This window comes from Mercenaria mercenaria, chromosome 4, assembly GCF_021730395.1.
Source record: "Mercenaria mercenaria strain notata chromosome 4, MADL_Memer_1, whole genome shotgun sequence".
Taxonomy (NCBI): domain Eukaryota; kingdom Metazoa; phylum Mollusca; class Bivalvia; order Venerida; family Veneridae; genus Mercenaria; species Mercenaria mercenaria.
Genome location: NC_069364.1, coordinates 639204 through 653952, shown reverse-complemented (window position 1 = coordinate 653952; position 14749 = coordinate 639204). Strand labels below are relative to the sequence as shown.

Sequence of the window (14749 nt, the reverse complement as noted above, 5' to 3'; positions counted from 1 at the left end):
GTATGAATAGATTAAAACATATAGATTTTTCTAAGTACAAAAGGGCGGGTTAAATTATGAGGAAAGATGAAGAATAATTAGCATTGTCTGAAGACTTATACAGTCAAACTCGATTTATACGAACTCATCCGGACCTTGGGAGTGTGTTCGTATCAAACGAAATTCGTATTAATGAATGTATGACTTACCGGAAAATTTGTCTGAGAAAGTTGGGCAGTATCACCTGTATCATCGGTAAATGGATTCCGATATATGGAAGTACTTTAAGTTAATAGTTTTAAACTGATTAAGTTAATTTATTCAGATAACACTGAAATTACTCAACAAAAGTCATACTTAAACACGCAAAACTGTATGCATTTAAATTGCAATGTGCGGTCGAGGTCCAGAGCGCCAAATTATATCCAACATTATTTCTATTATGAAGCTTGTACTATATAATCTTTTGTAAGACAGGACCTCCCTTTATCGACAATAGGAGGTCAAAAATGTGTTTAAAATTTACACCTCTTAAAAATTTGACATGTCAATTAATTAAATTGTTTCATATTGACATGATACACAAAGGACCGAGTATTTGTTTTTGAATAAGTGTGAACTACTCAATTGTCTAATTACCACGCGGCACAATGTTGACAATACTATTCTTTTTACTTAGTTTAAATATTAGCACTGTACAGTGTAACAAAGGCGAAATGGCTGCCGACTTCTAAAATTAATTCGTATTAAAAGATGGAAAGTTATAACATTTAAGCTAATTAGGACTTCCAAATGTGTTCGTATCTACCGATTACTCGTATGAAGAGAGTTCGCTATTACGGAAATAATTTTACAAAGGAAACAGAAGGACTCGGCCGGGGAATCCGGACTTTGTTCGCTTTATCCGAAAATTCGTATCAAGCGAGTTCGTATTAAGTGGACTCGACTGTACTTATTTGGTGGTTATATTCATATATAACATTCTCTGAAGACTTCTTCACCAGTTACATTCATTTAGTGCATACTCTGCAGAATTATTCACTATCATCAGTCATATTCATATAGAACATTCTATGCAGACTTCATACATAGTTCAGAAATATAGATATTAGTTTTCAAATAATGCTTCAGTTGTAACGCATGGTAATTACACATTTTGGTAACTCAACATTCATCTAAAGCCTCTATCTCTCAAGTGGTGCTGAAATGTCCCATCCAAACATGCAGTCTTGCCCAATGTGGACAATAAACTCCACAAACATGATGATATTACATAATCAACATACATGGAATATTTGATGTGACACGGCAATCACACGGAACAGTCGGTTTGACACAGCAATGAAGATAAGCTTCCTATCCTAGTACTGTGAAATCTGCAGCATTTTTCTCTCAACTACCTCACAGCGTGTATCGCCTCGGCTAGCTGGATGACATTTTTGGCTTGTAGCAGTAGCGGCATATCAATCATGTGACCTCTATATGTAAACGCTCCCTGAAAGTTAAAGTTTAATGGAATATATATATCTTTTGGTATCATAAAAAATATAGAAGTGAAGTTACATTAATATGCCCCTTTATAAGCCATCTATTATATATATTGTTCATATTAAACTGACAATAACTTTTAGTTACTGTAACAATCTTCCCAAGAAGAACCGTGAAATCTTAGAAAATATTACAAAATGCTACTGACTGAAAGAAAAAAATTAACTAAGATTCATATCCCATGAAAAGTTCTTTTTTGTATGAATATTTAAACATCACTGGTTGGTTAAAAAAATTCAGACATAAACAAGAGCTGTCTCCATAGGATGACATATGCCCCCGATGGCACTTTGAATGAGTAGTTATGGCCGATGTTAGAGTTTAGGACCTTTGACCTACGAAGCTGGGTCTTGCGCGCGACAAGTCGTCTTACTGTGCCACACATTCATGCGTAGTTATTTTAAAATCCATGCATGAATGACAAAGATATGGACCGGACACGCCCATCAATGCACTATCATGAAAAATGACCTTTAACGTCTAAGTGTGACCTTGACCTTTGAGCTACAGACCTGGGTCTTGCGCGCGACATGTCGTCTTACTGTGCCACACATTCATGCCAAGTTATTTGAAAATCCATCCATGGTTGACAAAGATATGGACCGGACACGCCCATCAATGCACTATCCTTTAATGTCTAAGTGTGACCTTGACCTTTGAGCTACAGACCTGGGTCTTGCGTGCGACATGTCGTCTTACTGTGGTACACATTCATGCCAAGTTATTTGAAAATCCATTCATCGATGACAAAGATATGGACCGGACACGCCCATCAATGCACTATCCTTTAATGTCTAAGTGTGACCTTGACCTTTGAGCTACGGACCTGGGTCTTGCGGGCGACACGTCGTCTTATTGTGGTACACATTCACACCAAGTTATTTGAAAATCCATCCATCGATGACAAAGATATGGACCGGACACGCCCATCAATGCACTATCCTTTAATGTCTAAGTGTGACCTTGACCTTTGAGCTACGGACCTGGGTCTTGCACGCGACACGTCGTCTTACTGTGGTACACATTCATGCCAAGTTATTTGAAAATCCATCCATTGATGACAAAGATATGGACGGGACACGAAAATTGCGGACAGACTGACAGACTGACAGACCGACAGACGGTTCAAAAACTATATGCCTCCCTTTGGGGGCATAAAAAGTACACTAAGTCATCAACTGGTTTATCTATTATAGGGAGCCAGTAGCACACTCGTTACCTGGTTGGACCTGACTTAAAACAGTACAGTGGTAAAGCATTTACAACGGTGCTGTTTCATGCGGTATTGGTATCCACCTAAACTAAATGCTGAGCAGGTAAAAATGACACCTGTGGCAACCTCTCCTGGATGTAAGTTGTTCTGTTACTTCCAAGCGTGGACTTGAACCAATTACACATGTTAATCAAGAAAAATTTACCTTTTGCCTTTTGCCATAAAGTGAATGAAATAATAGTGTTAATCAAAACATAGCTATAAATAAACTTACAGTTCCTGACAACTGATGATCCTCGAATGCTTTGATAAGACCTTTAGCCCAGTCTATATGTTCCTCACTGGGACTGAAAGCTTCCTGTACAATAGGTATTTGGGAGGGGTGGATCACCTGTTTACCTGTGAAACCCATGTTGGCCCCACTGACTGACTGCTCCCTTAGAGACTCTTGATCTGTACACACATACAGAACATGGTTACAGGATCAAACAAAGTTACTACAGTTCAGTAAATATCAAACTTTCTTTACTTGTCCAATCAAATACCTTTCCTTTAACCTTTAGCCTGCTGGCGGCAAATGATTCTGCCTTTGTGACATGTGCAGACCAAGATCAGCCTGCACATCCATACAGTCTGCACTAATGACTATTCAGTCAATAAATTATCTGTGAACACCCCTTCGCTTAACAAATGGTACTGCCTGAACTGAATGATAGACCACTAGGTTAGGGTTAGGGTTAGAAATTTAGCAGGGTAAAGGTAAATAATATTTCACTTGAAAAACTATTATCTCAAACTGTATACTTTGGTTTTTATGAATGCCACAACTACACAGAATTATCTGGCTTGTTTCTTATCACTTTGGTCTTCAAAGTTAGCTGAGCAGCAAGAGAACAATGCTAAGAACTGACAGGTGTCTGATTTTATCCTTTTAATGTTGTTATCAGTTGCTTAAATGAAGGTAGTTTTTGGGTTTAGTGCCATTTTTCAGCAATATTTCAACAGTACTTCAGTTATGTAATGGCAGGCAGTTAACCAAACCAGTGGATTCTATACTAGTACACACCTGTTCTCCGCAAGTAGTTGCCAACTTCACCACATGAATCAGCGGTGGAGGATGAATGATCTCAGGCACTATGTCTTTTATCAAATTGTCACACAGAACATACGCCTCACCCTGGGATTGAACCCAAAACCCTGATATCTGTAAATCTGCACTATCCCTATTGAGCTAAGTTTGTGGGCTAACTTAAGATAGAGAGGTTCAGATTTCAATACAGATATATGTAAGTTTACATGTAGTAAATAATGTAATAATTATAATACTGTGAAATAATTTAATTCAGAGGGCATAACATTTCACGGTTTTGGCCAAAATGGCTATTTCATGGAGATGGATATAAATTTGTGGATTTCAACTTTTTAGAATAAAATGATTGAGAATTTTATAGGTGTGTTTGGATTAAATTTTGTAGATTGACGCAACCATGAAATCCTTGACAAATAGGTTCCCGTGGATACTGATAATTTCATAGTAAGCCTTCTAAAAATTGTCCAATAAATCAATGAAGTGGTGTTACTACATGTAAACTATGTAAATCTACAAGGTTTTAAACTTTAAAATTAGGGTCAGAACATGTAGGCCTAATTTCAGTTAAAATTGCAATGTTCTGAATTTTGACAACACCGGTGCTTTATTAAAACAGATGAAAAAAGTTCTTATTGCTACTAGTGAAGTGGTTAAAAGATGAAAACAATATTACCTTTATAATCTATGTGCACCATATCTATAGCCTGAAGTCTGAAGGCTTTGGCTATAGTAACAAATTTCTGACGGGCATACAGAACTTCTGATCCTTCAGTGGATCTTTTTGCACCTGAAAAAATATATCATTTGCTGGAATAACAAGAGCTGTCCGTAAGACAGCCAAGCTCGACTATTCGAAATATTGTCCCAGAAGCAGGAAAATATTACCCAAAAAGGTTAAATATCAAAAGAGTTTTAAGTTCAGAAGGGGGAATAATTTGACCAAAATGCATATCAGTTATGGGACTTGCTGCTATCAACTAGTTTTATAACCCTGAAGGCACATGTGAAGTTTCAATTCAATATCTGCATTAGTTTTGGAGATAGAAACTTGCATGTTAAACTTAACCAGAATTTTCAAAGTCCAAAAGGGGGCATAATTTGCCCAAAATACATGCCAGAGTTATGGGACTTGATCCAGTGAGGTTGGTAATTGATCTAGAAAAAGAAAAAATAAGTTTCAAATCTATATGCCTTTTAGTAATAGCTGTATGTACTTGCACGCAAAACTTTAACAAGAAATTTGCTAAGTCCAAAAGAGGACATAATTTGGCCAAAATGAAGGTCAGAGTTATGGGACTTGCTGCTATCAACTAGTTTTATAACCCCGAAGACACATGTGAAGTTTCAAATCAATATCTGCATTAGTTTTGGAGATAATAACTTGCATGTAAAACATTAACCAAAATTTTCTAAGTCTAAAAGGAGGCATAATTTGCTCAAAAAAACATGTCAGAGTTATGGGACTTGACCCAGTGAGGTTGGTAATTGATCTAGAAAAAGAAAAAATAAGTTTCAAATCTATAAGCCTTTTAGAAATAGCTGTATGTACTTGCACCCAAAACTAACCAGAATTTTCTAAGTCCAAAAGGGGGTATAATTTGGCCAAAATGAAGGTCAGAGTTATGAGACTTGCTGCTATCAACTAGATTTATAACCCCAAAGACACATGTGAAGTTTCAAATCAATATCTGCATTAGTTTTGGAGATAGTAACTTGCATGTAAAACTTTAACCAAAATTTTCTAAGTCTAAAAGGGGGCATAATTTGCTCAAAATACATGTCAGAGTTATGGGTCTTGACCCAGTGAGGTTGGTAATTGATCTAGAAAAAGAAACTAGATTTCATCAAGCCAACCATTCTGACCAAATTTTATGAAATCCAGTCCCTACTGCATACACACAGTTTTTCCTTGATTTGACTTAGTGACCTAGCTTGTAAACCCAGATGACCCATATTCGAACCTGACCTAGATTTCATCAAGGCTATCATTCTGACAAAATTTCATGAAGATCAGTTGAAAAATACAGCCTCTATTGCATACACAAGATTTTTCTTTGATTTAACCTTGTGACCTACTTTTTGACCCAGATGATCCATAATTGAACTTGACCTAGATTACATCAAGGCAATCATTCCGACCAAATTTCATGAAGATTAATTGAAAAATACAGCCTCTATCGCATACAGAAGGGTTTTCTTTGATTTGACCTAGTGACCTAGTTTTTGACCCCAGATGACCCATTTTCGAACTCGGCCTAGATTTCATCAAGGTAATCATTCTGACCAAATTTCAAGAAGATCAGTTGAAAAATACAGCCTCTATCGCATACACAAGCTAAATGTTGACAGACAGACGACGGACGACGGACATTGAGCGATCAGAAAAACTCACCTGAGCATTGCTCAGGTGAGCTAAAAATAAGTTTCAAATCTATATGCCTTTTAGAAATAGCTGTATGTACTTGCACGCAAAACTTTAACCAGAATTTTCTAAGTCCAAAAGGGGGCATAATTTGGCCAAAATGAAAGTCAGAGTTATGGGACTTGCTGCTATCAACTAGTTTTATAACCCCGAAGACACATGTGAAGTTTCAAATCAATATCTGCATTAGTTTTGGAGATAGTAACTTGCATGTAAAACTTTAACCAAAATTTTTTAAGTCCAAAAGGGGGCATAATTTGCTCAAAGTACATGTCAGAGTTATGGGACTTGACCCAGAGAGGTTGGTAATTGACCTAGAAAGAGAAAAAATAAGTTTCAAAGCTATATGCCTTTAATTGATGGCTGTATGTACTTGCATGCAAAAACTTAACCAAGGTGTGACGCCGACGCCGACACCGACGCCAGGGTGAGTAGAATAGCTAGACTATTCTTTGAATAGTCGAGCTAAAAATGATTTGCTAGAATTAGACAATCTATCAGAGAAGAAAGTTGAAAGTCAAGGAAGCAAGAATGAAAACTTAGTTAAAAAAAAAGAATGGAAAAGTTAGGATTTCTCATAGAAGAAAGCCAGACAAGATGGCCACCACAGTACTAGAATGCTCACCTGAGTGAATGATTTTGTTTGAGGGTCATTCCTTGAAAATATACATGAAATTATTCTGCAAATGGGTATTTGAAAATGATATTATGACTGTGCTCATTTTTCTAACTATCTGTATGAAAAATTATTAAGTGCATGTTTACATTGTTACATTTACCTTACCAGTATAGAGGGTGCTAGTTATTTTTAAGTCCTGGGCATGTATATATTAATGTTTTATAGTAGTGTACCCGCAATGTTAACCAGAAATTTTCATGCAATTTCTTATTCTCACCAGTTATTTATAATATACAGCATTCTTTGACACCATAATTTTAGCTCATCCAAGCATTAGTTTCCATAGCAACTGTAAAATGCCAAAATCACATCAGGAGAAAAAACAAGTGAATGAAGTATTGCCATGCAATACAAAGTCCCCTACTGGAAGGCACCTAATTTTCTCTACTGCAGTATAACATAATAAACTGATATCTGTCAATGATGTATAAACAATATTGTACTATATATATACAATATAATATAACAAAGCACTTGGATTAAAATTTGCATATATAAAAACGTACAGTTGTTTTTATTTGGAATTTTTTGGGCCGATCCTACAAAAAGTTATCATAAAAGTTATTTATAGTAACAACAAAGTGAAATTAATCCTAAAAAAAAAAAAAGAAAAATCTATAAAATGTAAGTCCACAAGAAAATCTTTACAATTAGAGATAGGTCAAAATACACCTAAATATTGGATGTAACATGCATGTTGTACCACAGAAAAGTGGTCTCGATTTTTCCCTACGGCCAGTAATAAAAAAGTTACAATGTAATCTATTTATAGTAACAACAAAGGGACGTAATTCTAAAAAAGTGTGCCTCATGGTGGTGAACATTTGTGCCAAGTTACATCAAAATCTCTCCATGCATGAAGAAGAAATGCTCCGGACAAAGTCATTCTTGAATTTGACCTTTGACCTCTAAGTATGACCTTGACCTTAGACCTAGTGACCTGGCGCAAGACAATTTGTCTCATGGTGGTGAACATTTGTGCCAAGTTACATTAAAATTCCTCCATGCATAAAGAAGAAATGCTCCAGACAAAGTCATTCTTGAATTATACCTTTGACCTCTAAGTATGACCTTGACCTTTGAGCAAGGGCTCCGGGATTTGCGCATGACACATTGTCTCATCATGGAGAACATCTGTGGCAAGTAATATTGAAATCCCTTAATGAATGACAGAGTTATGGACCGGACACGAAACAGACCCTGTTCATGCCATGTTAACATTAAATTTTGACTTCTAAGTGTGACCTTGACCTTTGAGCTAGGGGTCTGAAAGTTGTGCATGACACATCGTCTTATTATGACGTACAATTTTGCCAACTGATATTAAAATCCCTTCATGGATAAGAGAGTTATGGACCGGACAGGAAAAAAGCCCTGTTGACCTTTGACCTCCAATTGTGACCTTGACCTTTGAGTTGGGGGTGCGAGTTTTGCGCATGACATGTCGTCACATCATGGGGAACATTTGTGTCAAGTAATATTAAAATCTCTTCATGGATGAAAGAGTTATGGACCAGACACGAAACAGACCCTGTTCATACCATGTTAACATTTGACTACTAAGTGTGACCTTGACCTTTGAGCTAGGGGTCTGAAAGTTGTGCATGACACATCGTCTTATTATGAGGTACAATTGTGCCAAGTGATATTAAAATCCCTTCATGGATGGGAGAGTTATGGACCGGACAGGAAAAAAGCCCTGTTGACCTTTGACCTCCAATTGTGACCTTGACCTTTAAGCTAGGGGTCCGGGTTTTGCACATGACACGTCGTCTCATCATGGGGAACACTTGTGCCAAGTAATAATAAAATCCCTTCATGGATAAAAGAGTTAAGGACCGGACGAAATTGCGGACGGACGGAATGACAGAATGATGAAATGACAGGATGACGGAAAAGCGCATTCCTATAGTCCCTGAAACTGGTTTTCAACCAGTAGGGGACTAATAAACAAACAAATACTATCCACACTATGAGTCGACTACCTAAAGTCTGAAACTTAAGACTTTCAATGATTTTGCTCTATTATTGCTAAATTAGTACAAATAGTAATGAAACTTTGGACAAATGTGTATTCTGGAAGTATAGGCAGCTTTGCAAAAATTTCATCAGTATATTCTATACTGATAAGGTTATAGCAACTTTAATATTTGGCCTTCTTAAATCTTAAGTTTCTGAATGGTGATGAAGATGCGGTCAAAGTCATAGCTTTTTTTTTTGAGCTCATAATTTGTCTTTTAAATATAATATGGTGAATTGGTTAATAGGGAAACAAACTTAGCAAGAAAAGTAAAATAATTGACTAATTTACCAATATCTGCACAAAAATCATCTGACCCAAAGACCAGTCCATCAACATTATAGATGTTAGATCGTAGCGAGAGTTCTGTGCCCCTTTCACAAATTTCTCGAAGATTGATCAGTCCTAACGCACTCTCAACAAACAACACTAATGAGATCTTATGTGGAAGAGTTCGGTCCTTTAGAGCTGCCTGAATGTACTGTGTTATCTGAAATATACACACAATGTGATTTACAAGATTTAAAATGATCTGCACTTTGTTTCAAAATATAAGCGTGAAATTTTCAACATATTACCATTTATCTAATTATCTCCTAATACCTACCTGTTTTTAAAATACAGCTGAAACTCAATATCTCAAACTCATTTATCTCAAAATTTCGGCCACCTTGAAGACATTTTCCAGTCCCTTGACAAAAACATATGTACAAAATATAATTTTAAGTCGAATTTCAGTTATCTCAAAGTAAAACTGCTCAATCGAGATACCGAGTTCCAACTGCATTTTTCTTAGAACTTTTTCTTGTATTAAGTGTTCCAGTGACCATTTATCAGTTACTTCGGTAACCAATTCAGCATGAAAATGACAAGACGTCTTCTTTGTTTTTTTAAATTAATAGAAATAGAAACACAATGAGTTTGTCATAAAAGTTGTAATTTTGTCAATATGTGTTACCTGTTGGAGATACTGGTAAACACATTAAAATTTGAAAATATACTACTTCATTATGTTCATTAATCACCTTATTGCTTCATCTGGGTAAACATGCTTAAAAACAGTCACACTGACATAATTATAGGTTATATAGTGACTTTTCAGCTTTTCATCCAGGTGACCCTTCGAGCATTATTTCATGCATGGGCAGGCATCCAGGAAGAACCACTGACCTTCCGTAAACCAACTGAATGGCTTACTCACATGAAAGAATTCTACACTCCGAGCGAGTTTGAACCTATATCAGTGTGGGGCAATTCGAAGTCTGCAACCTTAACCACTCACGTAGGTCTCCTCAGCACTAAACGTTATACAAAAGTAGAGTATGATAATTGCATTACAACAAAAATTTTATGTTTTAAAAGAAGCAGATGACAGTAATTCATCTGATTAAAATAATTTACAAATAGTTCCTACAGAAGATAAAAAAACTTATTAATTAGCAACATTTCTATGATACGTACAGAAGCTATTTCGGACACGTTGTTTACTTTTGGAATCATTATTGTCTGAGGAAGATTATCTGCCTGCAAAATGACATGCAAGTCTTCCTCCATTAGTCCACTGCTCACGGCATTTACCCGAACCACACATTCAGTATGTCCAAAGTCAAGTGTATCCAACATACGCCTGATTGTTTCTCTTGCTTCGACCTATAAAATATAAAACAAGTTATGTCACTGTAACTCTGTACTTTAAAATCAGAAATTTTCACAAGGACAATAATAGCAAACTGTCAATGGGAAATATTCAACCCTCTATAAATGGTTTTTGGAAATTAAGACAAGCTAACTGCAGATAGACAGATAAAGATAGCAAAGACAGTATGTTGTTAAGAAACTGGAAGACATAATAAGAGTAAAATTAATGAACAATTCAATTTTATGACCAAAATCACATAACCAGCTTTTAACCTTAAGCCTGCTGGCAGCAAGTGATTCTGCCTTTACGAGCAGTGCAGACCAAGATCAGCCTGCACATCCATGCAGGCTGGCCTGCACATCCATGCAGGCTGATCATGGTCTTCACTGTTCGCTATTCTGTCAGTAAATTTTCAGTGAACACCCCTTTGAATAATAAATGGTATTGCCCAAATTGAATGATGGACCAGTCCATTTTAGAAATTTAGCAGGGTAAGGGTTAGAGATTTTATTACAAGATACCTTTCTGTTTGCAGCGACCCCATCCTCACAGTCCATGACAGCACAGTCTACTTCTAGTATCTGTATTTTCTTTAACTTTCTCTCATCACTTCCAGGAATATATAACACTGCTCTTCGTGGCGTAAAACTAAAAGCAAAATCTCAGTTTACTTATTTTCCTGGATATAACTCAGCTTCTCTAAATAGCATACAGTTAATTGGATGACTGTAGGGCATTTTGAGGTATTGAACAAAACCCCTACAGCTGTTCATGAGGGTAAAACAAAACTCTGCCTGTTAAAATATCAAGGTGTATGAGACCCCTATGATGATTTTGCACAGACAGTACAAAACTCCTCCTACAGAGCTATAGGGTTTTTGTGTGTGTGTGTTTGTTTTGGGTTTAGCGCAATTTTTCAACAGTATTTCAGTTTTGTAATGACTGGCAGTTAACATAACCTGTGTTCTGGATACTATACCAGTACTAACCTGTTCTCCTCAAATAACTGCCAACTTCTCCACATCAATCAGAGGTGGAGGATGAATGATTTCAGACACAATTTCTTATATCAAATTGTCAAGAAGAACAAATGCCTCATTTATTTTATGGAAGGATTTTGTTTTACCTGTTAAATTCACAGGTGTTTTGACCATTTTGAATTTCTTCAGTGATTTTTTTCTGCTATTTTTTATAGCCGAATACAGGCTGTTTCCCCTAGCCAAGATATGTTTATTTTCCCCAAAAAATGTTATATATTTTCCCTTAATGAAGGTCATATTTTCCCCTTGGAATTTAAAGAAAATGTTCCCCAATATGCATACTGAATAATATGACGAAAAGTTGGCATTTTACATATTTTTCAACCCCAACTACCCCCATGTTGCTTCAAATTTACAAGTTGCCTAGCTGTTCTAGACTGAAAATTATGTCACACTAACTGTGTTTACTGTCCTTCAGTTGCCAAATTCATCAGACATTGGCATCAATTCTTGCAAATATGTTCTTTGCCAGCTATCATGAAAACCAAATGATTTCTAATTTCCCCTTTTTGAGATTTATCGTGCTATATTTTCCCCTTCAGAAAGCTACAGGTTGTTTTGAAGAAAAAAACAAAAAAAACATCACTGGTCTAACCGTCTTGAACAGGAGAGGTTTTGTCTGGTTTACCCTCTGCATAATTTTTAGTACAAAATGTAACAAACCAACTTGTTCCCTTCAATTAACATACAACTTCCCAACACGTATAATTGGTATAGTGTCGTGTACATGTGCAAATGTCATTAGAAAGGAAGGGATACATAATTATTATGAACTTTATGATGAGCATGTTATATTCCTGCTGCAGTCACCTACCACAACTAGCTTATTATCCCTGTAATCGCATGAACAGTCATCAAGTTGTGTTTTAGACATTGTTTTGTCAGTGTTTTAGACAACCGATCCAGAGTTGTGAGTACAATTCCTACATTGCTGGGCGAATGTTCTAAATGAAAACTTTAACCAAATGCAGATAACTGACGAACTGTACAATTTTAAGTTTAATTTACCGTTTGACTTTGAGTTTAGACGCTCCAGTTTGACTGCACCCTGATCCTGTTGACACTTGAAACTTCTGCAGTGTTAAACATGCTGCACATTTTGACTGTAACACTCTACGAGCCGAAAAGGTCGACAAATTCCTCGCTAAGTTCATGCTTATGCACACATCTGCAATATCAAAACAAGCTTTCAACATATAACATTATGTGAATTTTTCAAAATCTCATTTTTTTCTTCGCAATTTTCAACAGTATGTAATGATTGGCAATAAACCTATTAACCCTGTTCCTGGCTTTTGCAGCAGTACTAACTAATTCTCTGCAAGTAACAGCCAACATCTCTAAATAAATCAGAGGTGAAGTACGAATGATTTCAGAGACGATGTGTTTTTTATCATGCATTGAGATCAATCCTATGATCACATCACAATCCATAGACCTGTTCTATCTATATCAGCTAAGCGGGTATAAGCTAGAAATAATATGATACTTCGTTTTAATCTTTACGTGCTTTTGAGGATATATTGCAACTTTTATAAAATGGTACTGGTAGCTCCCTTGCTTGGCACTCAGTATTTAATATAATTAAAGGGTTGCACCAGGTGGTTAAATAAGCTCTTGTAAGTATGTGTTACCTTAGTTTGTCACACATGAGCTTTGTAGTTTAAATTGTGTTGCACACAGATAATATGCGACTTTGAATAGAGCTCACTTTTACCTTTGTAGCATTTTTACAGACCACAATCAACCAATACCGACAAGGAACCTGAATTTTCTCACACTCTAATCATGCACATCTTGGAATGGTCTTCCAACATATATTCAGTCTAGCCCCAGCGTTAAACCTTACTCACTTACCGACAGCTTTTTTCATTATATGATGTATCTGCTAGTTACAATTTCTCCTACTCCAACAAATACGATGTTTAGGAGAGTGTTACAATATTTGAATAGCCACTGTCCTCCACACCGAATAGGTATGGCAACATACTATAAAATATTTATCAGATGATGAAACAAGTCATCCAGTTAAGCCATTATGAGTAAGGCTATACCCCTCCATACCTAATACTAACAACTGTATTTTACGATGCAGAGTTTAGCATTAATTCTGTCAGTGTTAGTTTCTTCAACAGATCAGGTCTAGTATATAGCTCGATTGGTGGTCACCTCCATGCTTCCAAAATAAATTTTCTAGAATAAAGTGTACACAGTGTAGTGATAGTAGATTTATAGGCCACTTCCAACAGCCTTGCTGTTGGGTTTACTCTTTAGCGATGTGGTTAGAGTGTCTGCCCACGGATCACGAGGTCCGGGGTTCGAGCCCCAGTAGGGACCATGGTATTTTCTCACCCAGGGTTTACTTTAATGGTGTCAGAAGTGTTTGACGGACTCATGGGTGGGGGTTACTGGGTTTACTTTAACAATCAAAAGTATAATGAAACTCATACCCTTCAGAGAAATATTATTGCACATCTGTCAATAATAAACTGACCAATATCATTGTTATATCTTATGCCCTAATCTACTGGTAATTTATTGTTACGGCATCTAAAATGACAAAGTGATAATGCCGAGTCTTTTGGAAGTAAAGTAAAATATACTTTTCAATACTCAGAAGTCGGAGTTATAAACTGTTAATACACTTGCTAGATGAGTGTAACTGTTCATTCCATTTTTGCATAAACTGATCTTTAATTCTTTGCTAATTAATAGTACTTAAATGTTTCGGTTAAAAGCCAATTGTTTAATCCTCAAAATTGCACAGTCATCTGGATCTGCACAGAGAAAAAAAAAGAGAGCAGGAAATGAGCACTGTGCAACCTCTCAAGACTAACGTTGCATGACAGCAAGTGTCAGTGATAAAATAGCAAGAGTTCAATCACATAGAATATATTATAAATGAAAATATACCCAATAACAATGTTTAAAAGGCTTTTAAAGGTGAAATTTGGTCAATTTCAATCATTGACAGTGCAGTGACCTTTAGATTAACCTCCCTTGAATTGAGTGGGGACTTTCTCATTTGAGTTTAGGCTAGGTTTTCTTGGCATTTACTCTAGTGCCAAAATTCTGATGCAATGACATAAATTGAAACACTCTTTTATATCAAATAATCG

General features: G+C 36.2%; 1 protein-coding gene across 2 annotated transcripts; it reads right to left on the bottom strand.

Annotated features, from left to right (window-relative positions):
- Nucleotides 1-926: 926 nt before the first annotated feature.
- LOC123550786 (citramalyl-CoA lyase, mitochondrial-like) lies at nt 927-14728 on the bottom strand. Of its 2 annotated transcripts, none has more exons than XM_045339171.2 (8): nt 14544-14728; nt 12639-12798; nt 11112-11238; nt 10413-10601; nt 9243-9441; nt 4504-4617; nt 3015-3193; nt 927-1474 (listed from the first exon to the last, which is right to left on the bottom strand). In XM_045339171.2, exons 2-8 carry the CDS (start codon nt 12782-12784, stop codon nt 1376-1378), a joined length of 1053 nt encoding a protein of 350 aa, XP_045195106.2. In that variant the 5' UTR covers nt 12785-12798; nt 14544-14728; the 3' UTR covers nt 927-1375. The 2 variants fall into 2 exon arrangements, with proteins under 2 accessions (XP_045195106.2, XP_045195105.2); XM_045339170.2 differs by lacking the exon at nt 14544-14728 and adding an exon at nt 13488-13518.
- Between the last annotated feature and the right edge of the window lie 21 nt (nt 14729-14749).

Bases quoted from the DNA above. Each gene is read 5' to 3' on its own strand.
- LOC123550786 (XM_045339170.2), bottom strand. The intron at 11,239-12,638 runs GTAAATTAAACT...TTTTGCTTTTAG, and splicing joins TCTAAACTCAAAGTCAAACG to TTTTACGCCACGAAGAGCAG. The intron at 4,618-9,242 runs GTAAATTAGTCA...ATATTTTTTCAG, and splicing joins TGATTTTTGTGCAGATATTG to GTGCAAAAAGATCCACTGAA.